Source organism: Argiope bruennichi, chromosome 5 (genome assembly GCF_947563725.1).
Source record: "Argiope bruennichi chromosome 5, qqArgBrue1.1, whole genome shotgun sequence".
In the NCBI taxonomy this organism is placed as follows: domain Eukaryota; kingdom Metazoa; phylum Arthropoda; class Arachnida; order Araneae; family Araneidae; genus Argiope; species Argiope bruennichi.
The window spans coordinates 122,516,911-122,543,801 of NC_079155.1; the positions used below are offsets into that span (position 1 = coordinate 122,516,911).

Below are 26,891 nucleotides of genomic sequence, written 5' to 3' on the forward strand. Positions count from 1 at the left end.
ATATTTTAAACTTCAAATTTTGATAGTCATATAATTCACTCATAATATTAAAAAGTGCCAAGGATCTCATGGTGGATTCGGTAAAAATGTAAAAGTGCTAAATAAACGCCAAAGTTTAATATTTCATAACAATTGTATGCCAATATCATGTCGGTCTCTACCTTACCCAAGATCCACAATTTTTTGCAGGGGTGGGAATAACACCTTTATTTGTGAAAATGCGAGTAAGTTTTGGGAAGACCACTGTCGTTGGTTTAAGAGGCACGGCTCTTTTTTAAAACTTAACTGAGAATGCATTCGGTCAGCATTTACTGCACGTTAACTCATTGTCTCATTTTTCTTCAATGTATCAAGCGGGAGCATCACATCTCAAGGAGAAGCTAAAATCCCATAGGCACGCCACGCACGTGGCTGCAGCTTACTTATCCTTTGAAAAGAATCAGTCGAACCTGCGTCAGGGAAAGGGGAGGGGCGGACGAGGAATGCCGTAGGATCGGTTGCTGGAACATTATCGTTAACATGATTTCTCACATTTATGTGGAGAGCATTTTACACGAAATCACGCCCTTCGTGCTATCCCACTACAATAATCTTATCGGATTGGTGGCCATATTAAATCGCTTCAACTCGCTGTTCAATCTTTCGGTTTTGTTTTTACATTTTTTTTTCTGCGCAGCTTAGCTATTTAATATGTAAAAGCTACATTTTCAATAAAGGATTGACTGATTTTTTTAAGCTTTAATGATCTGTACCTACTGATAAAATGCTTGTGATTTATATTGTGGTTATTTTCATAGCTCTAAATTTTTTTTAAAAAGATGATACAGGAATGAAATTAATGATATTAATTATTGTAAAAAGATAGTAATGATTATATTTTTTTAATTAATAATCATCAACAAATGAATTTTTTTTTAGATTTTTAATGTAGTAAAAGAATATTTAATAATAAAGGTTTTGTATGCTTTATCATTAATTCATTTGCTTAACAAGAATGTATTTTTAAGATGAGACAAGAATGAAATCAATGATATTGATAGGTGCAGAAAGGTAATATTGATTATAATTTTTATTAACAATCATTAACAAATGAAAATTTTAAAAAATTCCGTTTTTGGAAAGCTACATTTTGATTTGAATTTAATGATTGAGAATTGAAGGAAAGAATTTACTTAGCTTTAATGATAAGTGCTCATCGCTGAAATGCTTGTGACTAATGTTTTAGGTATTTTCATAGTTCTAAAAAAAAAAAAAAAAAAAAGAGAGAGAGAGAGGGAGAGACAGGAATGAATTGTTGCTATTAATTTTAATTCTTTAAAAAGGTAACAATAATTATGTTTTTTTAATTAGCAATCATCAACAAATGAAAAATTAATTATTCTTAATGTGGTAAAAGAATATTGAATAATAATAGATTTGTATGCTTTATCATCAATTCATTTGCTTAAAAAATATATTTTTAAGATGAGACAAGAATGAAATCAATTATATTGATAATTGTAAAAGGGTAATAATGATTATAATTTTTATTAACAAATAAAATATTAAAATTTTTTTATTTTTTAATGTTAAAGGAATGTATCTCTTTGCAAGTATTTAATGCTGATTACATTTATGTATCTGTTGTGTGCATTAAGAGGTTAATCTATGTTATTTGATGCATCGTGGGAAAATTAAACACTTTCAGCTTTTAAAAATGTTGAATTAGTAATTTTGTAGAAAAAATATTATAAGTTTACTTTTATCCCGACAAACTAGAATTAAAATTTCAGATTAGTAATAATAATTATAAAAATGAACATTTCATTTAAGTGTCCTTTATATTTAAACAAAAATAGCTTTCTTGAATTAAACTTTACTTTTTCTTGAATTTTTTTAATATAATTCTCTAGTTAATTTTTTTTATTCATTAGCTTTTACCATTTTTCTATGCATGGATGAATAAAAAAATTATTTCATATGAATAAATTGAAATACATAAAATGCGAAATACTAAATATTCGTGTAAATGCTTATGTTGTCATAATTGAAATAAATTTGCAAATTTTTTAAGAAATGCGTTCTACTTAAAGTTATGTATTTTACATAAGTAAATTAAGAATGTTTTAAATAGAAACGGAATTTAAATATGTCAAAGTAAAATAAAAGATATTTTCTTTAATTAACTCTTATACATGTTAAATTAATTCAAATCTTGTTTTTTATACTCTTATTTATATGCTGTTATTTTGTTTACAAGGCCTTTGCATACTAATGTTTTAATTGTAAGGAAATTGTTATATCGCAGACTTGAAAATATAAGTACCTTAAATTGCCTACTGTCCGCCGAATTAGGTTGTATGGCAACTGTGAATAACCGAAGATCAATTTCATTTTTGAAAAAATTTTCTGTAATTTTAATATATTTAAGAAATATTTGGTATATATCTTACAACAGTGCTTTTAATTGTTTTGGTCACCGAATTTATATACAAACGTGTTGCTGTGATATTGCATAGATTTGCTGAGTGTATTATCATTGGGATATTATTAAGATCAAATTTAAAAAAAACGAAAAAAAAATAATAATACCATGCTACGATGTTTCCACCTTAAGGCTCGAATATCCTTAATTTTTTTTTCAGTATTAAGATATCTTTCTTTTTTATGATTGAAATTTTTTTTCAACATTTTGAAAATAACAACCACCAATAATGTAGAATTTACTTTATATTTTACCCTTCTATTAGCATAGGAGTCATAAACTAAATGCGCAGCATCGACTTCATTAAAAATCAATTTGCAAAATATTTTTCTTTAGAAATCGACCTTCCCAGAAGTACTTCTGAAACTAATGGTTAAAAAGGCGAGTCAATATGGTAAAATATCTTTCCAGTGTGCGTGAAAAATTAAAATTGCTGACGTTTTCTCTTAGTAATCATGAATATTTATTAAATATTTTTGTCAGGAATCAGTTACACCTGCCACATGACAACTTTTGTCCTCTGAAATATTCTGGGAAATATGAACTAGTGTTGAAACCCTGAGTATTGGTGATTGAAAAACTCACAGTGAAAATGATATTAGCATTGTTTTAAGACAAAGCCAACCGTGATTCTCCTTTTTTTAAATTTTATTTATCGGTTCAAAATATATTAATGCTGATGTACTTGTGTTTATCTACACTCAACTGCGAAATGTTTGAAATGAATTTTCATGCAAAACATTATTTTCTTAATGTTTGCCAAAACGTATAAAGGTATTTTTCATTTTGTTATTCAGAATAGTTTGGTGCCATATGGAAAACTAAATGTCGTGTGGTTGACCGATGTTTTTAATAGTTTTTACTCAATTAACTCAAAATTTGCCCGTTCTATGGATTTTTATGATACCAACAACATAAAATGGAATTATTTTTTAAACAAAATACTTCTTATTATCTTTAATACTGTTTAAATTATGATGGAATTTATAATGATGTTAATATGTTTAAAGATCTCAAACATTATTTCTCACGAAAATTTTTTTGCTCCTTAACATATATAATTTTCGAATTGTATGAGTAATATTTTTTACACAAGAATTTATTTTTTTTACCCTCCTTTTCTATGTTTTTTAAATGTTAAAAGATAAAAAGATTTTTTCATTTTAATTTATTCTGAAAAATATCTATAATTTTCATCGTCTATTATCATATCAAAAATTCCAACAATTTTTTTTTCTCGAATGTCATAATAAATTAGTTATTAAATGAATGATTTCAAATAATCCAATCTCAAATAAATATAAATTTAGAATTCATGTAGAAATGGAAGCACATTTTTTAGTGCCAATCATGAAAAACTAATGTAACAGAGATAAAAGCCATAAGTGTGCTAACTGGTTCTTAAAATTTTGAATGCTTACAATTTTTACTAGATTATTTGGAGCGAAAAATCTTACGAATCATAAAACATTGAAATGCATGAAAATTTTATATTTATTTTTAGGTTGCAGGTTTATCTTGGCTAGTTGAAACCAATTAAATTTTATTGAATATTGTTCAGGAAAGAAAATTAAGATGTGTTTATTTTATTTTATTTGTTACTGCAGAGCGTTATTTATTTGCCGTATTCTAATAGTTGAAACAATTTATAGATGATCAGATTAATATCTCATACATTATACAATCACTTACGCTGCCATATGAAATCTGGCCGTATATAGCTGCTCTGCAAATTCGTAGACTATCATTGCTTGCAGATGCCAGCTGTTCTTTCTAAGAGTCATTCACTTCCTTTTAAAGGTGAAATTTTCTTTTTGTAAGTTTATATCTCGTTTTCATTTCCTTCCTAAAGGTAACTGAAACCTTAAAGTAGCCGGTCGTTTCAAAGTGAATGCTCGTGAGTGTAATTTACCCGCGCTTTATCAGCTTGGACTTCTGTTAGACACGGATATTCCCATTTCTACCCACGCCATTTTTACCATTTTCCCTCGCTGGGAGAAGCGTTTCGCAGATTTATCTTTTCACTTTATTAGCGCCTTATCAAGTTTTGAGTAAAAATCGTCGCCTTGGTTACTTCTGTTACCAAATATGTAGAGGAATCGTTCCGGGAAATTACCAACAAAGTTCTTCCCCCTGAAGCATTAATAAAATTATATACCTTTCCTTCTCATCCTCGAATCGTGCCTAGCTTAAAAAAAAAAAAAAAAAAAAAAAAAAAAAAAAGAAGTTAAAAAGAGTGTACAACATAAATAAAGAAAGGCAGATTCCTAATCTCGCTCGCGCTTATATTGTTGTAATCCATTACATGTTCCGTCCTTGAACTCCATTAATGCTTTTTTTCTCTAGGCCACCTTTTATCGTGAAGTAACAGACGCCTTTCTTGGCGATATTTCGTGAAAGACAGCAACCGTGTTATCGCCAAAGTCGACTTCACCTAGTCCACCTCTTCGCAATCATCTTCCGTGTATTGGACCGAACATAGAATTCTTTCTATTGGAATGTTGAGCCCAGGCGAAAATCGTGACAGTTCTTGACACTGCTCACCTGTCTTAAAATACAACCCTCTCTTTTTTTTCTCCTCTCTCCGCAACCCCCGTCCGAATTTTTTCACAATAATCGTGCGAAGAAACTGTGGTGGTCAGGTCGCGTCTTTTCTGTGCAGTAATTTAGTTGGTAACAAAGAACTTGTTTTGTTCTTGTTACATCATCTCGGGTTTTCTTTGGTATTCTTTTCTTTGTCTTGTGATTGCAGAGATTTTGAGACATTACCAGACTGAAAATTAAATGCGGTTTCCTATCTACATCAGAAATTTTGCTTAAAATTTGACAACTATAAAAAACAGAAATGTATGCATAATTTTTCCAAAGCCAGGCTGAGTAGAGGTATTTATACTGTTTCAAAAGCTATATCTGGAATGCGTGCCTTCCTAATCTGATTGCCTGTGGAGATAACAAATTCTGAATTGTAGTGGAAATTTTTGAATAAGAAATGGACTCCGCATAACTAAATATTAAAGATTTTGGCATAAATAATAGAATTTTTTTTGGGGGGGGGAATAAGAGCATCTTATTACAGTTATCTGCTTTAGATACCAAAATCTTGGACGAAAGAAATAACTATAAAATATAATAGTTTTCGAAAACACATTTTTTGAAAATATCTGTCTGTCTAAGACAAAGATAACCCAGAAATGATTTGAGTTAGACAGATGAAATTTGGTATGTGATAATTGCACCAAGTTTCTTGATTTCTATCAAATTTTGAGCAAAATTTATTCAGAGGAAATCTGTCTGTCCAGCTGTTCGAATATAAATTCGATAATTATAAAACGAAGAGAGCTAGATAGATAAATTTCTTCCCGGACTTGACATCGGTATATACTTGTTACATTATTGCAATGAGCATTCTAAAAATAAACTATAGAAAATTTAAAAATGCTCATACAGAAATGAATAACATACAGTATGGTGGAGCTCCCAGAAAATAATATTTTGTTATTAAGCATTATAGTTCTCGGGACTAAGTGCAACATTTTATTTTTATCTTTTTTTCTCTGTGCACAGGATATATTGCTCAGCATTTTTAAATTTATTTTTTATTTTTGCAAACTTTTTCACCTTGTGCTTTTCAAAACCTGCATATGAAATTTGGTTTCATTCAGTTAGTTAGTTTTATCTGCAGATGTCTTCCAACAAGAAAAAGATATTCCACCCCTTCTTGTTATCCCCTTCAAAGTAATTTTATACTTTTTTTTTTAACTTCGTCTTAAAATATTGTTACATTAGAATTGAGGCGTATTTTAAAAGGTATCTACAATCCATTTTGAAAAATAAGTACAAATGTCTCTAATCATTATTAAAATTCATGAAATATTATTTAAATCTTATTTGGTATATAAAGACGAGTCCTATTTATTATTAAGTGTATTTATTCTCCCCACTATATATTTGCAAAATTGTAAAAGATGTGCATTAAAATGAAAACTTCGAACAATGAATTCCAAAGATGAAAAAAAGGAAACAGTGATTCCAGTATTATTAATAGATTGCTTGAAATTCAACATTATACTTAATTATTTCATCAAAAATCAATTCGACTGTAAAATACTATATCATTTTGAGAACAAAATGATGGTCTAAAGAATCATTCCACTGAAGTTAATCAAAATTAAACTACGCATTATTACCACTTAAGTTGCTATCTATGAATTTCAAGCAAATATTTTATAATTTAAAAGTTTTGGTTTGAAATTTTAAAATTTAATAGAATTTTGGAGTTTAAATATTATTTCATTAGATTCACACAAATTTTAAAAAAGAATGATCCAAAATATATGTTTATATTTTGAAAGAAGCTTGGTGTAATATTTTTTTCTGGATAAAAAGCAGATTTTGGTTTAATTTCAACTGGATAAATATGCCTAAAAGTTCGGAAAAAGAAGACAGAGATTCACTACATTTAATAAATCAGTATGCATTCATGATTCATATTTATTTCAGAAAGTGGATGTATTTTACACATTCGAAAGTTGCTTTGTGAATGGAAGGATGCAATGTCCTACGTGGAAGAAGACGGTGAAAACTTGTGGTATGGAAGGAGATCTGAAAAAATCAGGTTTCACAAGGCCCGCAGATTCCGTGGAAAAATGCACAAAATGTTAAATATTTCTTCTCACATTCAACTATCGTTTATCCCGGTGAACATTTGTTGTTCAAACTACCCCAAAAGCTGTTCATCTGACTCAGGAATGTTTGTGTGAAAAAGTGTTTTCCAAATTCTTTTGTTCCTTTGTACATAACGTGCCATTTTGTATTGCCAAAGAAACATTGTCGGAAATTCCTCGGTATACTTCAAGATGTCTGAAGTTTACTGCTGACTGCAAAAATGATAATATGCCAAAAAATATTATTTATTTTATATTTCTTTATACTAATTTTATACCCGTGTGTTGGAAAGATCTGGAAAGAAGACGCAACAAAAGGAAGAAGTTAGTTTGTTTTTCATTATTTCTTTTGTTTTGTAAATATGTAAAGTGAATTGATTTCATTAAGTGGCTTCTAACTGCTAGTAACCATGTGATTTGTATGTATTTTGGTTGGAGACATTGTTTATTTATTTCATTTTGTTCTGCTTTTCTCAGTATGCATTGGTACGACGGGACGAATGTCTGTTCCATCCAATAGGGACCATCATTACCAGAATCTAAGAGATCGCTACTCCAACTGTACTTATGTTGACGGAAATCTTGAGTTAACATGGTTGCAGGTAAGTACAAATCCTATTTCTTGTGGAATTGTTGCTGATAAAGTAGTTATTGCAAGAGGATGAACCTGAAGGACCCTGTGGGATAACTTTTCTGATTGATTAGCTCTTCCATATCATATCATTAAAATAGGGATGTGAAATAATATTGTACATTATTATATGCTATTAAGCAGTATTTGCTATATTGTATAATATAGGTGAATTTTAAATAATATAATATTGGCCAGTATTGTACAACAGGCTGTGCTGGCTGGGAGGGTGAGAGAAAAAATGAAATTAATCTTTTGTTGGGAAATGGAATCATATGCATACTAAATGTGTAATATTTTTGTATTTTGAAGTTCCGAATTATTCTATGATTGGACATGTTTTTTTCATTGGATTCTGGAAAAAGCCAACAATTTCGGATAATTCTGGATAATTTCTTAAAGTCAGCGTAATTATTTTAAAATGTATGCAATTCATACTCAAGCTGCATTTTATGTATTTTAGTTTTACTTCAGAGATGGATTTTTTTTCTTATGAATTTAGTGTTTACATCTTGTGTCTAAGCAGTTAAAATCATGCTACGCAGAATTGAACTAATTTCATTGCAATATACAATAGGTTATATTTTGTTCTTAATTGATAAGAGGTATCATTCGAACTATTTATTTAATGTTTAGAGCAAATAACTATTATCTCGTAATATCTGTTGAATCGTTCAATAATTGCATAACCCTGCGTAAATTATGAAACACCCAAAATTTTATCAGCTGATATTTTATTATATTACAATGGTATCACCACACGTATTAAATATCATAAATTGCATATTTATAAAAGTTTCCAGTGCACACATTTTTTATGTTTTTTTAGGACGAGACTCTCGATCTGAGTTTCCTAAAAGAGATTCGGGAGGTGACTGGATATGTTCTCATTTCTCACGTGGACGTGAAACGGATCGTCCTGCCCAAGTTGATGATTATTCGAGGAAGGAATCTGTTCAAGCTCAATGTACGGAACGAGATGTTTGCGCTCATGGTCACGCTTAGCAAGATGGAAAATTTGGAATTGCCGTCCTTAAGAGGTAAGTTTTAAGAATACTGCATTTTATAGACCTTTGAAGAACATCTGTTGGTACAGAGGAACATTGCTTTCATTAATCTCGATCGAGTCTGTTTACTTAAATCCTTTGAAGAATCTTGCATAGGATGGACCTTTGAAAAATATATGTCAGTACATTGGAAGATTTTTAATCTGATTTTAGCAATCTCTATCGAGTCTATTTATTTAGGTCCTTTGAATAGGTTAATGCATTTCGAAATGAAAGTATTGACCTGATGCAACTTGCTTCTTGTACCATTAATGTATGGAAGAATACAGAGACTTAACAAATGCTGTATATAGTTCATTATTTGAAATTTTCTTTTCTTTAAAACTAGTACAAATGTCTCTCCATTGAATCAGTAGGATTAGAATCATTAGGAATTGATCTTGAATTATTAGGAATCATTGAATTATTAGGATCATTGAATCATTAGGAATTGATCTTTGATACAATAAATAGATATAGTTTTGCTCATAGGGATCTTCAATCTATGGAAATTAGATTGACTGATATTCGAGAATTTTAAAATAAATTAGATTTGTGGATTTGGATTTGTGGGTTTTAATGGCGCAAGAGCCAATTCTGACCATACTGCGCCATTAAAATACATTAGGCCTGCTAGCTTAGTTTAGTTACATTAACGTCCCGTTTTTTTAAAGCATCATTTGGGCTATTTTGAGACTGACCTCGTAATTTTGAACCGTGGTCAGATGACGAGGACGACGCCTGAGCTGGTACACTCCTCCTCAAACTACCACTCCACACCAACAGGAGGACATTTGACTCCTACGGATTTATCATGCCCACTTACACGACGGTTCTTCGGTGGAATCGGGTCTCGAACTGACACCCACCGGCTCCAAAGCCGGGAGGGACCCTTCCACCAGACCATGAAATAGGCCGCCGTTAGTCAGTAGGATTCATGTTATTCAACTTTTAGTGCTTTGAAGGACGGAGGGCATTGATTGAATAAACTACCATTTTGTTAAAAATCGATTTAATATTATTTCGCAACAAGAAATATAATTTTTAATAGATAACAACGGCCGCCATAAAAATTTTCCGAATAAATCAGAAAATTATTAATATTGTTTTTAGTATTTCAACCAATTTATTGGCTTTCCATTGGCAAAGCTTCGAAACCCCACTGAATGAATTCTTGATGGTTGCGTTATATTTTTTGTTGCATCGTCTGTATTTACTTTATCTTATATAAAAATAAAAGTAATAATTCTTATAAAAAAATAAATATTCTTATACGATTATTCTTTTATATTCTCTTATATAAAAATAAAAGTAAATTAAATCCTTTTTATTATATACTATTACTTATTTAAAGAAACTTTCATTTAGCTGCGTTTTAGTAGGAAATTATAAAACTAGTATCAATTTTCACGCTCAAAAAATATAATTATTTCATTTGTATATTGTATGTTTTGACCTATCAATCTATATGATGTAATATTAGATAACATGCCGCAAATTAAACGGATGATATAATTTAAAAGTCATTAATTTTTCAGATATTCTTGCCGGAAGTGTTGGTTTTTATAATAATTACAATCTCTGTCACATACGAACTATCAAATGGGAGGAAATTTTAACTGGACCTCATGCGAAACCTGTCTATGTTTACAATTTCACTCAAGCAGAAAGAGAATGTAAGTAAATGGAGTGTTTTAGTCACCCATTATTTTTTTCTGTAATTGTTTTAGATACAATGTTTTTATAAAATAAACGTTTATTTAGCTCTTGTAATATTATATACATATCATTTCGTTTGACAATGGATATATCAAATAGGCTATTTTATTAAAATACGTTTTGTTAAGCAATAAAATGTATTATCAAAAATGTGTTAATTTTATTAAAAATTGAATGATATCCTAAAGGGTAATGATAACAAACAATATCAAATTTCGTTTTTTTATAACTTTACTGCATATAGTATTTTGTAAATATTTTGGATATAAAAAAATATCTATTTCATACAATTATTGAGCAATTATTAAACTTAAAATAAAGAAGATTTCTTATACAATTTTTTTATAAAAGCTTAAAGTATTTTCCTATTTTTCAAAATCAAGTTTTAATTTATATTTGAGTTTCAAAATTCAGTGGTTAAATTTTGAAAATTTGTATATTGATATTTAAAAGTATAATACAAATAGTAATTAACAAAACAAATTATCGTTTTCTATACGTTTTTCGAGGTACTGATTTAAAACGATGTCATTAAAGCTAAAAAAAAAATGTTTCAGTTTTTATTCCTTAAAAAGTTTTGAAAGTATTGTCTCCTAAATGCTATCCGAAACTGCTTTATAGGTCCGCCTTGTGATTCTTCTTGCGAAGCAGGTTGTTGGGGCCTCGGTCCTCACAACTGTCAGCATTTTTCCAAGATCAACTGTTCTCCTCAGTGCCACCAGGGAAGATGCTTCGGTCCGAATCCCCGTGAATGCTGCCATTTGTTTTGTGCTGGAGGATGTACTGGACCCACACAAGCCGATTGTTTGGTATGCACTTATATATATACATCAGATATACATAAAGCTATGTTTATACATCTCTGGGCGGGGTATTAATTTAAAAGACGTAAAAATAAAAAAGTGCATAAACAAAATAGATTATTTTCATTTAACCGTCTTTTGAGGTACTAACTTAAAATGGTGTGTAAATAAGAAGGCGCATATTCCAAATTTTAAAAAAGAAAGTGGATTACCGTCGTTTAAACGTCTTTCGGGGTACTGATTTAAAATGACATATAAACGAGAAGGCGCATGACTGAATTTTAATAAACAAAGTAGATTATAGTCATTTAAACGTCTTTTGAGATACTTATTTAAAACAACATATAAATAAAATGGGTGTATAACTAAATTTTAATAAACAAAGTATATTATCGTCATTTAAACATCCTTCCTGGCTCAGATTTGAAATGACATATAAATGTAAAGACGGATAATCGAAATTTTAATTAACGAAGTAAATTATTATCACTGAAAGGTCTTTCGGTTTACTGACTTAAAACAACGCGTGAATGTAAAGGCGTATATCAGGAAACTTAACTATTTATATTATTACAATATGAGTGGAACGAGTTCATTTAAAAGTGTTGAAAATGTTTTAATATATTATTATATGGTATTGAAAACAATGATTTTAATTTTAATTACATATTAATTCTGAATTTTCACGTTTAAAATAAAATAATTAAAACTAAAATTAACCATAGAAGTGAAAATATATATTGGATTTGAGATTGTGATGAGTATTTAGTACAGCATTATGAATCGAATTAATTTATTGAATTTTTTTTCACTAGAATTTTAATAAATTAAATTAAATGTTGACACATTTTTCTATGGAATCTATTGTCCTATAAAGAAATGTGGATCATTTTCATCTTAATCTTCTTCGTAGATTAAATTAATGAAACGAGAGAAAAAAAAGAATATTATCCCAAGCCCTGCTTTCTAGGAAAAATTTCTTTTTTTAGTTGAAACGGATAAATTTGCTAATCTTACCATGGCAACAAATCTGCTAATTGTGCAAAGAAGAAAAATCGATGTATAACTGAAATTTTGCGCCCTAAAGAAAGAAACTTTATCATTACAATGCTTATGAATGAATTTTGATAAAACAGCAATGAAAAAACGTAAATGAAAAACGTATCGACGGTGCTTCACTGATATTTTATATTGTAAATGAACAAAACAGTCAGTTGATTTAGTTAAATAATCCTTGTAGAAAATAATGTAGGGAGAAATTTGAAACATAAATTATGAATTTAACCATCAATCTGAAAACAACAACAACAGCATATGTTTCTTATTTCAGCATTTGGTTTCTGTTTGTTTATTAGCCCGTGGGAATATCATTTTAGCTTATATAGTTTAAGAAGGAAATTTGCTGATATGGCATTTTGGTACGGCACTTGTTAGAGTCTTTATAGGAAAATAAAAGCCAGTCCAACTCGGATGTTAAATTGCAGATTCATTTCTTTTGGAAAAATGGATGTCTTTTGACAATCCACTTCTTTCTCCGATTTCAGGCTTGCCGAAACTTCTATGACGGAGGCGTCTGCAAGCAAGAGTGTCCGAATATGCTGAGGTACAATCCGGCAACTTATCAGTGGGAAAGTAATCCAAATGGGAAATACGCATATGGTGCTACTTGTGTGAAAAATTGCCCAGGTATTTATTGTTTTATTTTTCCCTTTTTTTATTAGAAAATAAGCTTTCAGTTTTAATTTCTTTTATCTTGGAATTACCGTTATTTACGTTACGTTTTGGTTTCAGATCATCTCTTACGTGACAGTGGTGCCTGCGTGAGAACTTGTCCGGTGAATAAAAAAGCTGAGAACCATGAATGCGTGGCCTGTGATGGACCTTGTCCGAAAAGTATTTATTAATAGTTATATTTATTCGTTTTTCTTCTTATACATACATATATGTATATATATATGTAATGATATCTCTAAATCTGAATTAAATCCTAATCAATTTCCAAAATTTTATCGTAATTTAACCCATATTAACTTCATTCTAAAATGTTCTCTTATTTCTTGATCCAATTCCATCTTTTTTATATAATTAGTGCTACACGAGCTCTGTAAAACTGCTTTAAGCACCGCTTTCTCATACTCCAAGTGAAGGGATAAAAATTTGTGAAGCTAGCAAATTCTTCTAAAAGATGCCTAAATTTTCTTACCTAAATAGACACGTGTCAAGAAAATCCCTATCAGAATCTCATAATAAAAAATCACTCGAAAAAATAATTCACTCGCTTTCGCTCTTTTGCTCTTGTGTCTTGCTGTAGATTGACGTATCTCATCGCTTCTTTCTTGTACATAAATTATATCTCTCGGGATGGAATAAAAGCGAAGTTTTAAAATTACAAAAACGTCTTCTCTATTCGACTACGCTGCTGCTTAAAAAATATATGTCTACATTATATATATAACTTTTAATCTAATTTAAATATTCATTATTTTCCTGTTTTTTATCATAAATTCATTCATATTATTTTATTCTCACATTTTTTTCTCATTTCTTAATCCAATTCCCAATTTTTTTTATTTAATTATTTCTAACACGCGTTGTAAAAATTTGATGATTCTATAATTTCAACACTGCAAGTAAAGGAATAAAAATCTCTAACTCCCGCGGGAATCAGTGGGAGTAAGTGTTTGTTTCGTCCCCAAGAGCCTGACGTTGACGACACACTAATCTCTTCAAAGTGTCACACCAGACGTTCTTAAGAATTGTGTGTTAAGTTGTTGTATCGCCACGACGTTCTACTTATTTCTAGAGGGGGCTCACACTGAGCATTTATAGCTGTGTTGAATTTCAATTTTCGATGTTATTTTTAATTTCTGTTGAATAACAGGGTTAAGATACGTTTTCTTTTCTTTTAATAATCTTTCGAAGTTGATTTATTTATTTATGTAGGAATACTCTGAATATTTAACTGAGTTGAATTTAAATTTCCATCAGTTATTTTTTGATTTCGAATGAACTATAAGAATATATTTTGCTTTTTCAAATAGCGTTGCAAAGTTAGTATGCTTAATTATTTACATCCTGTGTGCTTGTATGAGATTTAATATCTGCAAAACCCTGTTCTGAAGAATATATTTTGTTTTTTAATAGCGTTGCAAAGTTAGTATGCTCAGTTATGTACATCCTGTGTATTTGTATGAGATTTAATATCTCTAAAACCCTGTCCTGAAGATCTATGCAAGCCTTGAGTCAGGCACATTTTCCCCTCTTTTCTCTCTCGTGGTTTTCTGAGGTTCTTTGATATCTATTCATTTTATCGACAATTTGCTGGAAATTCTGGATCGCCGTCCACAGGCGCGGGTGGTCCAACAATAGGTTAGATGGCAGATTTACGACCAAATCTGTAAGTCAACAGGTCGTCAGAACGGGGCTTAAGCCCTGCTATCGCCTGCCCTGTAGAATATTAAGCACACAGACATTCCTTATTATTAATGTCAGATATAAGTTTCTAAAACTAAACAATTGTTTCCCTTTGCAGACTGTGAAGGTGTGGATGTTGTTCATGCGGATAATGTGGATTCCTTTAAAGGCTGTACGATCATTGAAGGTTCAATAACTATACTGGACACATCATTCGACGGTTTTCAAGAAGTGTATTCAGATTTCACTTTTGGTCCCCTCCATCCCAAGATGCATCCGTCCAAATTGGAGGTGTTCAGTACATTAAAAGAAGTCACCGGTTACATTAGTATTCAAGCTTCTCATCCAGATTTCAAAAATCTCACATATTTTAGAAATTTAGAATCCATTGGCGGTCGCCAACTCACAGAGTAAGCAGATTTTTTTTCAATTATCTTTTTTCAACAGATTTTAATGCACATATATTTTAACTTTGAAATGTCGTCTTTCAAAATGTATTAACCAGATAAATTATTTCTGTTTTTAACTGATAATTAAGAAAAACTACTTCAGAATATAGCTTTTAGTGGTTAATTTTACATTATTTGCATGTCTTGTAGAGTTTTGATACGTCACCGGCTGTTTAATTTAGTTATATTAACGTCTCGTTGTAAAGCACCATTAAGGCTACTTTGGGACGGACCTCGTAATTTTGAACCGCGGTCAGATGACGAGGACGACACCACCTGAGTTAGTATCCCCCCCCCCCTCTCCACTCCAGCGGGAGGACGTTTAACGTGCGCTTACAACGCTTACACGACGGTTCTTCTGTGAAATCTGGTCTCGAACCTAAAGCCGAGACCTTACCACCAGGCCACTGCGGCCACGTCACCGGCTGATACATATCGGATAGAAAGGTGCTTATTGCACCTTTCTAGTAAATGAGTAATTACAAAAAAAAAAAAAAAAGTACTCGACCCTTATCAGAACAAAATTATTTTTGCATTTTTATTCTTGTGTGTGTGTTTTCTTATTTGGTGATGAAAAATAATAATTTTTTTAAGTTAGTTTATTTAATTCTAATAAGATTTACATTCAACCATCTCTTAAGCGTTTTCTTTTCTCCTTGTATTTTTTATTCCATATATTTCGATAGTGATATAAAATACATTTCTTCAATGCATTATAAAATTAGCAATTTTTTAAAATACGAATACAATTAATGAAACGGTCAAATAATTTCTAAAAAAAAAGAAGAGGGCAGACATTTATAGAATATTTACAAACTAAAAATATTTACAAAATATTTACAAATTACTGAAATATTTACAAATTCTTGATGTGCATGTTCAAAGTGATGTGCATCAAATTTGCAAGGTGCATCATATGGAAGTATAAAATACATTTGAAATATTTTTGTATTGATTTTTTTTTAAATATGATATACCCAGTGTATTTTGAATCAGTTTCTGCAAAGAATCTATTACTTTTATATTATTAATTTAAGAATTTTATTTCAAGTAACTAGAATTTTTTATTTAAGATTTTTTAATAAAGAATTTATAACCTTTAAAATATTTTTCAAAACTTCAGAATATTAATCTGTCCTGCATTTTTTAGTTTTGTCTTTTAATGCTGCAAATCTGTTGTTTCTTTTTTTTAAATTCCTATATGTTGATGCATTTTTTACGTTACATTTTTTAGATACTTTGCTGCTTTATACATCGTCAAAACTTCTCTGCAGTCACTCAATATGCGATCTTTGAAGAAAGTGAGCTCGGGAAGTGTAGCAATTTTAGAGAATGAAAATCTCTGTTTTGCTGACACCATTAATTGGCAGTCCCTCATGAAGTCATCCTCTCATAGTATACTCCTTCAGAGCAACGCAAATGCAACGCAATGCCGTAAGTAGTAACATTTGAAATGCAGTTCTTGGTATGACTAAGGCTGTGTTGCTAAATGGGATGTGTTGTCAAGGAAATGTTTGCCAACCATTCAATTGCTGGCCAAACTGCCATTATCTACAATAACGGCTAATATTGTTACATGTGGAAAACAATTATTAACTTTTAAATTAAAGTGCTGCAATTGAAATTTTCTGGATTACTCCATTTGAGAATTACACTCTGAAAGAAATTGTAAATTGCGGTAGGGCGTAATTCTTAAATATTCGACTGACAATGATTTAATTTAAGTTCCACATGAATTATAGACATACTTAAATAATTTTCTCCCCGATTACTGATAAGTATTTAGTTTGTTGAAAGATATTTTTTAATAGTGTTTTTGAAATTTAATGAAATTATGAGGATTTTGCCACTACGAATTTAGCTTAGTTTATAATTTTAAAAGAAACAGCAATCTTAATTCACATTCGCTTGAAAAAATGATGCCTCAAATTGGCGATTTTATAATTGGAAAAGCACTTTGAAATCCCTTTCATTAATGAAAGTTCAAGGAGGTTATCAACTGCAAACTACGGATATGTATTTTTTATCCCGTTAACACAGTTGATAAGGGAGATACCTCTAATATAGGGATAAGAAGTTGTCATATAAGTAAATAAGCAGGTTCTATCTTCCCTTGTGAGTACAAATACGATGTTTCGTCTCCTGGATCTTTCGCCGATGACTGGCCGTACCTCAGTTAGATGGATTGTTTTTTATATTTGATTTATTAGCTTGCAATGGGGGGTATTTCTACGTCGATCACAGAGCCTGAAAGAGTGCTGTTGATGGCAGCTTCCACACTCAAATACAATGTGCAACTTCGTGCCATGTGGATGCTAATTCATTTTCATATTTTTTCTGCCTAAGGCAAAGATTGTTATAAAATCATATCTTGATTACTTAGGAAGAAATTAGGAATTATTTGATTAATACAGTACATTTGGTTACTTCCAAAGTACTGATTCTACTAAATGGTGAAGTTATATTAAGTAAGTGGGAAGAACTCTCAAAGGTTTCATTATTTTTACTCCGCAGAAAAATGAATCTTTAAAAGAACAATTAAATTGTCCCGTTTGTTTTTGAAGGTTCATTGTATTTAACCTTCGGATCGTGATTATATGGCAAATGGCAAGCAAGGCACTTAATATTGTAAATTTTCATGCAGCTATTCTTGCATTATTATTTCTTTCTCATATATAAAATATACAAAGAAAAAAATATTGTGTTCGTCAAAAAAAAAAAAAAAAAAAAAAAAAAAACGTTCTGACAATTTTTCTAAATAATTTGCAACTCTTCTGCTATGTCAAGTATATAAAGGTTAAATACTGGAATCGACAAAAGATTCAATCTCGGAAGTTTGACGAATCATCACATTTCAGGTTTCTTTCAGCTCGAATCTTAAAAATTATATTTGCCTGTGAACACGATAACTCAAAAACATTTTGAGTTAAACGGAATTTTGGTTTTTAGTATTAATCCCGAATTTATAGATTTCTGTAGAATTTGATGTGAAGACTTCAAAGATTTCTATACAATTTTAAACTAAGACAAAACTTTCAGACAAATTCTGTCTGTTAGCTGTCCGAATATTAGTTAATGCGATAAGCTCGCTTGATGAAATTTGGTACACAATATTAACATCTGTTATGCATATCCTTATCAGATTTAGAACCACATCCATCAAGGGATTGACCATCTGTTGACCTCTTCTTTCACAAATATGTAAACATTGTTATTCTAAAACGTATGAAAGTAAATGAAAATTTGTATGTGATTTTGTGATTATATTTGTAGTAGTGTATCAAATTTTAGTTTCAATGAGTCAAAATAAAGGCACCCATAATATAGTTTTGGATTTTTCATACATTTTTTTTTTAACCGCATGCCTTTGATGAGTCGCCAAAAAATCCTGCCAAAGTTCGTACATTAATAGATTCATTAATTGTTTGCTAATGGCATGCAGTTAATAACGCGCTAGAAAATTTATTAGTCTGCTTCAAAGTTTCAGAGAGATCTCTCACCCCATTTTAAATATGTGTTGTTAATATCTTTGTCCGTCTATAAATTACTTGCCATGTTTAAAATGAAAGTATTTCTTTTCGTTAGGTAAGCGAAATTTAATTTGCCATTCCGAATGTTCCGAAGACGGATGCTGGGGTCCTAAAAGCAATGAGTGTCTTTCTTGCAAAGCTTACAAACTGGATGATACCTGTGTGGCAAAGTGTGACAAAGCAAATGGGTAGGTATCTTTTTTATCCCTATGGAACCACTTGATTTAGTTAGACGACAGATTTTCTAATTTTATTTTTTGGAATTGCGAACATGTAACTAATTTTTGGAAAAAATGTTAGTTTTAAATACCTAGGAAATAAAATTTTGTATTCTTTTTCTCTTTAGGTTAATATTTTCAAGTTTCAGTATTTTGTAGCCTTTGTCTCCAAGCGACAGTCAAACTGGCTGGTTTAGTTTACATTAAATTTTTTCATATTTCATTTTCAATCGATTTCCGCAACACTTTATAAATTATATGAGTTTTACACTTTATAAATTAGGTGATCACGTTATAAACTAGATATATAAAAGTAAAAAGTTCTGTGCAGAAGTTGTTTACCTATAATAAGATTAAATTAAAATTAGGATCCCTTAAATGGCCCTTTCAAGCATTCCAAAAAATAATTAGCATCCATATTATATAACAATCCAAGAATTTAACATGTTTAAAAAACGAATTTTATTTCTGAGTTCCCATTCGATGTCAGTACACAAAGTTCTAATTACTAAATTCTAAGTTTCAAAATAGGCTTATGTAGAAAATTTTGATTTTAATTTTATTTGTATTGATTTAACAGATATGGGAAAAGTTTTTTCAAATTGGATTAAATGTTTTTCATTTGGTTTTATATTGTAAAATGATAACATGTATTTTTTTTTAGAATATATGATGCCGGTGCTAACCGCTGTGAATACTGCCATGAAGAATGTTTAGGACAATGTTCTGGGCCTGTAAGTACATTTAGTAAACATCTTAAAATAGAGCAATAATAATAATAAATAATATCTGCAGAATTAGTGACAATTCAATTTAGATAGCTTTGTTAATGCCTTATGATTCTGTTGTGAAATTTCACAGAATTTTTGCAAAAATTAAAGTTTGCATTACAAATTAATTTTGAAAAATCAGTATTATAATTTTTAGTTAACTATTTTTCTTCAAAATCACTTACTATTTATTGTACGATACTTCAATGTAATGTCTGAATGTACTATTATAGTGACTAGAATACATTGAATAATTGAATTCATATTAACTAAAATAAATTTTTTGAGTTTGCTGAAAATTTCTATGAAATTCTAAATAAAATCTTTGTTAAGTAATGGAACAATCTTAATCTCTTTGTTAAATAATGGAACAATGTAATATTGATTTTTGTGGATTAAATAAGAACATTAATATTTTTTGCTTTGAATTTAGTAGAAGTATAAAAAATAATGAAGTACTCAAATGTTTTGAATTTTTATCATTCGAGAATTTTAGCAGTCTTTTAAACATTAAAGAAAAGGAAAGAAATCTCACCATTTGAAAATTTTCAATTTATTTTGAATTACTTTATTTTTTTACCAGGGAAATGGCAACTGCACTGCGTGTCGCAATGTGCGCGATGGCCCCTATTGTGTCAATAAGTGTCCTGACACCAAATACAATGATTTTGGAGAGTGTAAACCTTGTCATCCAAATTGTGTTGGAGGGTAAGTTACAATCTTCTTTCAAAGATTAGATTAAATGTTGCTTGAAATTTTGGCAAATTTTTGAAGTCTTTTTTTATAGAAATTCGATGAATACAATTCTGGCTATAATTTTGATGCATCATTTAAGGGAATATTAGAAACGAGAAATTAAACAAGAGTTTTATGAGTAAATCATACATGAAACTTGTGTATTGTTTTTTGTTCCAGGAATACAATAACATAGAAAGATGTTTTTTAAATTTATTCTTTTTTGCCATTTTTGTAGCATTATTGTGTGTTTAAATCAAAAGAAAATATAGTTTTTGCAGTTTTTAACATTGGTTCTCAAAACGTTTTTAACCTGCTAATTTTCTCATAAAATATATTCTTATTTTATTTGATATGTTTGCCAGATCTGCGATATTAACTCCATTGTTTTTAACTTGACTCTACTAAAAGAAGACATTCTTATTTTAACTAAATACACATATTATCACTAATATAGCGGTACCTTCTTCTGAAAATAAATTGAATACTGCTGATATTATTGCATACTTGAAATGAAATAGGTATTTTTATTCTAATAATTTTTTAGAAAGTGAAGTGATTCCCTAGATTGTTTTTGTGCCTTTTTTGTTCCTGTAACTTAGTCTGGTTAACTATTAAAAAATGGCTCTTCTTTTTAGATGCACTGGCCCGGAAAATAATATCAGTCCAAATGGCTGCAAAAGTTGTGATAAAGCAATTGTGAATGCATTTGATCCTAACATAGTTGTAAGTATCCTTTTTACTAATTTTTAAAAACACTTTAGACAGAAAAGCGATTTAATGCTCACAGTATTACAAAGTGCTTTATATGAATTTTGGAATTAATTTATTTTTCTAAACAAATCGCCATGTTTCATAAGATTTCAAAAGGAAATTAATTTTATAAATATAGATTAGAAAATCAGTAAATACGTCTCTTAAACATCAAGTTTTTTATCTGATGTGTGGTTGACAAAAACCCAAAACAATATATCCAAAGAATCTAGTTCATAAACGAATTTATTTAAATAAAAATAAGAAAATATAATTGATTCAATATTTTCATCTCCCCTCCCCCCCCAAAAAAAAAACTTGTATATTTTTAGTTCGTAAAAGGAAATTTAAATCAATATCACTTGTATATCATTCATTTCCAGATACACATTTGATTGTTGGACTGCCTGCGTTGAATTTGAAGTAGTTCTTAGTAACGCTATGAGCTTCTTAACTTTTCCAAATAAACTTGTCTGGTTTATTTGGAAAACTGCTGTGCACAAATATGTTTATTCCAATTTAAACAAAATGTATTTATGTTTGAAATATTCTTCTAAAGTTGATAGATGAATGTATAACATAACTTCACGTTTCCTTATTTCATTATAGGAACAGTGTTTACGTTCTGATGAGCCTTGTTCGGCAGGATTTTATGTAGAATATATAGGACCGCAGGAAGAAGGAGCGTTGAAGTCTCTGACGGGAAAATCGGTAAGTCTGGGGTTCTAACTCTTGATTTTTTTCAGCTTTGATCTTGTAATTAATATTTGATGTTGTTTGAGGAGAGAGTTTGAAAAACCATCTGAACTCTTTTGCTTAGTGAAAGTATCATAATTATATGAATGCTTTGTGCCTCATTCTGATTAATGAATTATTCTACAGGTATGTCGCAAGTGTCATCAGTTATGTAAGAATTGCACCGCCTATGGCATTCACTACACTGTGTGCAAGTGCCTGCATTATTTAAGCGGTGAACAGTGCGAAGAACAATGCCCACGAGATCACTATGCGGATGATGCGAACCAAGTTTGCATTAAGTGTGCGGATGAGTGCAGAGGATGTACAGGACCCACCACAATGGACTGCCTTGCTTGCCGAAACTTCAGAATTTATGATGAAGTCAATAAAACATTGGTAAGTATCAATAATAACTAGCCGCCTAAGGCAATCAGCTTGCTATCCCAGGTGATTGACTTTTTAAGTGATTAATATAGAGTAGATAAATCATAGCGACTATCCATCTGACAACGGTTAAACCTATTTTAGCGCTTGTTAAACTTTCTATTTGACGCCCATTTCTTTATTTTTTTACATCTTGTTTTCCCTGATTTAATTGAATAACAGACCCTCTAAAACATTTCTAATAATATTTTGCAGCGCCATTAATGAGCGAAACATTGAATCAAGCGCAAAAGAATAAACATTCTATAAAACAGTCTGAAACGTTCGTATTATGATTTGTTCACATTTCACTATTGCCATTCAGCAATAAGTAATAAGAGCCATTTCTGTTAGCATTATATATATATGTGTGTGTGTGTGTGTGTGTGTGTGTGTGTGTGTGTGTGTGTGTGTGTGTGTGTGTGTGTGTGTGTGTGTGTGTGTGTGTGTGTGTGTGTGTGTGTGTGTGTGTGTGTGTGTGTGTGTGTAAGACTCAGGAATCAGAATCACGCACATTGAATTACATTTAGGACGAACAATATAAAGGAAATGAACATTAAACAGATATCGTCGAATACGTCGCAGGATTAATTCACATGTTAATATCGCAGTCGTTGCATGGCAGTATTCGTCGTTTCGTCAGCTGCATTCATCGTCTCATAGTTCTCGTCCAGACCTACGTCGCGTCTTTCGTTCAGAGACCCGTCTGATGTGTACTCCGTCTAACAAGCATCAACACCTTTTGGCCAGCAGATGGCACTCGTCATCAGGCGTTCGTCACTACATTTATATATATATATATCATTAAGGTTTATATCGAAAAAATAATCACATAAAATATTTGCACACATGTGACATTTAACCCGCGAGCACTCGCACCGGGTATGACATGCCCGATCCATTTTCATTCAGTGTTTTTGTTGCTTCCTGTTTTTCGGATTAGGCCAGAATTTCATGTAGCTGCATCCAAGGCCACATTCTTTCATTAGGGGAAAAACCAGTTCTGTTCTAAAAATAGATTTTGAGAAAGAGGGGTTGAGGGCATGTCATACCCATGCGAGTCCTCGTGTTCGTCAAACGTTTCCATTTCTGTCTCTTAGTTTAGTGCAGTATGACGCGCTATATGAATTACGAGGAAGAAAGTGAATAGTTACGACATCTTATAGAAACTTTCTAGTGACGATGAACCGTTATCTGACGATAGTGTTGCCTCTGAGGATGAAGAATACTGCAGCGATCACGATTCTTCCACTGAAATTTAGACAGAAATAGAAGATGAATGTTCACTGTCAACAACAGATTGTTATATAGGTAAAGATAAAGTAACAAAATGGGAAAAGACAAAATATCGGCAAAATGTTAGGAAGCCTTCAAGGAACATAATTAGCAAGCTTCCAGGTAATACACCTTATTCAAGAAATGTCGCTTCTGAAAACACTGGGACTCGCTCTTTCAGAACAACATAGAAACCGTAAGCCTCAAGGAATAATAACAAATCCAAGCACTTCTAAGGAATTGGGATTTACTAATAGTGAACCGCCTGCAAAAAAGCTCAAAGGAAACTATAAACGATGTGCATTTTGTCCATGTAATAAAGACAGAAAATCAAGGTTTATGTGCCAAAAATGTGAAAGGAGTCTCGGTGTAGAGCATCAGTATGTAATTTGTAAACATTGTCTCTAAACATGTAAGTAATTATTATTAAATTCACTTAAATTCTTAAATGCATTGTTTTGTAATATTTAACTACCTAAGGTTTGCTTATAAACAGTATTAATTAATATTTAAATAGCAGAAATGAATTAGGGTATGAGATACCCGGCGCGAGTTCTCGTGTTCGAAAATGGGTGCGAGTGCTCGCGGGTTAATGCAGATACTACTTGTTACACACGGTTACATTCGGACGTTGGAACAAAAGAAATTCCACTCATCAAATGCCAGCGAAAGAGAAATGATAATGATTATGTCGCAATCTCTTGAGTGAAGCTGTTTCCATTGTCTATGTAAAGAAAATTTAAATATGGATATTAAATTTTTTTTCCAGTAGGATTTCAGTTTTTCTCTGCATTATGTTGAAATCTTCTTTTCAGTATTATGTAAGAAGCATCTCGTATTTCCTCGACTATATATTGATTCAGTTGTATGCTTATTTTTTTTCATTCATCATATGAAATCGCAGTGCTTTAGATTAATCATTTTCTCGTTTTCATTCTATTTTGTGTAGTTTTGAAAACTAAATTTTCTTTCTTGGTAAATAATTATAATCTTGCATATTTTTTTTAAATCTGAAAATAAAAGGATTTTTCCCATCTTTACCTTGAATTTTCCTTCTTGTGTTATTATCAATTCTATATGCTTCTTCGAAATCTGAAGACTTGCCAATGATGTACTATTCATTTAAATTAAAAATTTGGCAAAAAATTTGAAAATTAACGGAGTAGTTTTATTTCATTAATTTCATCTTTTGTCTTTAATCTTATTAATCCCTTTATATCATATACTAAATCAAGGTTCCCCCATAAAAAAAAAATTAAGATAATTAGTATTTATATGTTTCCATCCAAGGTATCCAAGAATTATGTCATATATAATAAATATTCATATTATAATAAGAGCGATTATAAAGGAATATCGAATATGATAAAAATACAGATTGCAAAAGCACTAAGCACTATTTGTCGTGAGACTATAATAAATTTTATGTGCCATCATTATATAGAACACTAATGCTTCTTTTAAGAACTTAAAGCATAATAAGTGATTATAAAATCTATTATATTACTTTATGCAGCATGCCGTACTGTTATTTTATGTTGGTTTTTTATATGGAAACAGTTTATTGTGTTTCTAAAATTGTTTTTAGAACCATTTGGTTTTCTTTTTCAGTTTAACTGCACAGCATCTTGCCCATCAGATAAACCATACAAAATTTTTGTGGATAATGTCAGAGACCCTTATTGCTCTTCAGAAGATGCAAATGCTGTTGCTCTTCATGGAGTGTACGTACACTTTCTTATTTCGACATAAAACAGATGATTATTTTGAAAAAAATTCTCTCGGTATTTTCTAATTTTCGAAAATTTATTTTCAGTGAAGAAGACCACATTCCAGCCATTTTGGGAGGTGTTATGGGTTGCTTTATCATCCTGGGAATTTTCATGGCCGTTTTTAGTTACCAGTGGTTGCAAAGAGCTCGAACTAAGGAAAATACAGTAAAGATGACCATGGTATGTGTTGATTTTAAAACGAAGTGTCCAAGATAATGAGCACATGAATAATGCATAATTAGGATAGTGTACGCATGCATAATACATAATTAGTATAGTGTAAGCATGCATAATACATAATTAGGATAATGTGAATATGCATAATTAAGATGATTTGCATATTTTAAGATGAAGTATTGTTGTTGTAAGATAAGACTGAAGTTTTATTACATTTTTATTAAAGACTATATCTTACTGTTTCTTTTAAAGATTGTTTGAAGTAATTCACATGTAATTTTTTTTGTTTGAATTCTTATTCGTAAATATCACTGTATCATAACTGTAAAAGTATTTCATATTTCTACAACCATAATATAGCAGGATTTTTTATATTTTCCCTGATCATTTTATAAAGCATTTAAAAATATTGAAATGTTTTTTCTGGTATTTCTTTGTTCATTTCTATGTATTTAATTTTCAATTTTACGATCATTTTTTATTTATTGTATTTAAATATAATAAATATTTTTTTCTTAGTACGTATAGAATTTTTAAATTTCTTGTTTTTGATTAATTGGCAAATAAATGTAGTAAAGCAGAGTTTATGCGTTTCCCCTTTCGTATTCATTCGTAACTATGGCAATAATAAAACACCTTTTTTATACAAGTTTCTGTAAAATGTGGGATTCCAAGTTTCGGTTAAATGTCGGGTTCAGTTTTAGAGAAGTTTGGAAATTCCTGATAATAGAAATCGCTTTCGAGGAGTGTGTGAATTACGTTATTAATAGCATAACTTCAGAATCATCCACAATTGATCAATTAATTGAAGGTATATTATAGGGTGCTAATTTAAACAATTATGATGAAGAATTCATTCTATCTTCCTTTTAAGGCACAATTTATTCCATTGAAAAATTTCTATTTTATAAATTCTAGTGAATTTAATTCAGTTTTAAAATTTTTTTTTATCAATATTCACAAGCAATAAGCTCTTAAAATGACGGTTAATATATTTTTTTTTAATTTAATGCATACCTTCATTTAAATAAATCGTATAAAATAGGAAAAATTAATTTGTTTCTGAGATATGCAATAATGGTTTGATTTTTCTCTTGTTTTTTTGATAAATCTCTAATTTTACAATCAAACTGTTGCTTTCAGTACTGTTCAGTATTATAATAATTATGCCTAGAAGAACTTAATTACTTTTAAATGAATGTAAATCGGTAATATTAAATTATAAATTTATAATGTGATTTTTTCATTACATTAATCCTTTGAATACTTATAAATGGTGCTGTACTGTATTTTCTTTTCTCTTTGATATT

At 30.3% G+C, this 26,891-nt stretch overlaps 1 protein-coding gene across 2 annotated transcripts in view; it reads left to right on the top strand.

Annotated features, from left to right (window-relative positions):
- Nucleotides 1-26,891, top strand: part of LOC129968490 (epidermal growth factor receptor-like) — a 179,984-nt gene that overhangs the window by 135,704 nt on the left and 17,389 nt on the right. Inside the window, exons 2-18 of one of the 2 annotated variants that reach the window (XM_056082419.1) lie at nt 6,965-7,452; nt 7,606-7,730; nt 8,589-8,799; nt 10,344-10,481; nt 11,146-11,333; nt 12,872-13,013; nt 13,119-13,220; nt 14,860-15,151; nt 16,425-16,624; nt 18,776-18,908; nt 19,603-19,672; nt 20,292-20,416; nt 21,082-21,169; nt 21,806-21,907; nt 22,079-22,330; nt 25,244-25,356; nt 25,449-25,584. In XM_056082419.1, the coding sequence (XP_055938394.1) occupies nt 7,350-7,452; nt 7,606-7,730; nt 8,589-8,799; nt 10,344-10,481; nt 11,146-11,333; nt 12,872-13,013; nt 13,119-13,220; nt 14,860-15,151; nt 16,425-16,624; nt 18,776-18,908; nt 19,603-19,672; nt 20,292-20,416; nt 21,082-21,169; nt 21,806-21,907; nt 22,079-22,330; nt 25,244-25,356; nt 25,449-25,584 (2,520 nt within the window). In that variant the 5' untranslated portion in view covers nt 6,965-7,349. The remainder of the gene's footprint in view (nt 1-6,964; nt 7,453-7,605; nt 7,731-8,588; nt 8,800-10,343; nt 10,482-11,145; nt 11,334-12,871; nt 13,014-13,118; nt 13,221-14,859; nt 15,152-16,424; nt 16,625-18,775; nt 18,909-19,602; nt 19,673-20,291; nt 20,417-21,081; nt 21,170-21,805; nt 21,908-22,078; nt 22,331-25,243; nt 25,357-25,448; nt 25,585-26,891) is intronic. The other variant, XM_056082420.1, reaches the window with a different exon arrangement.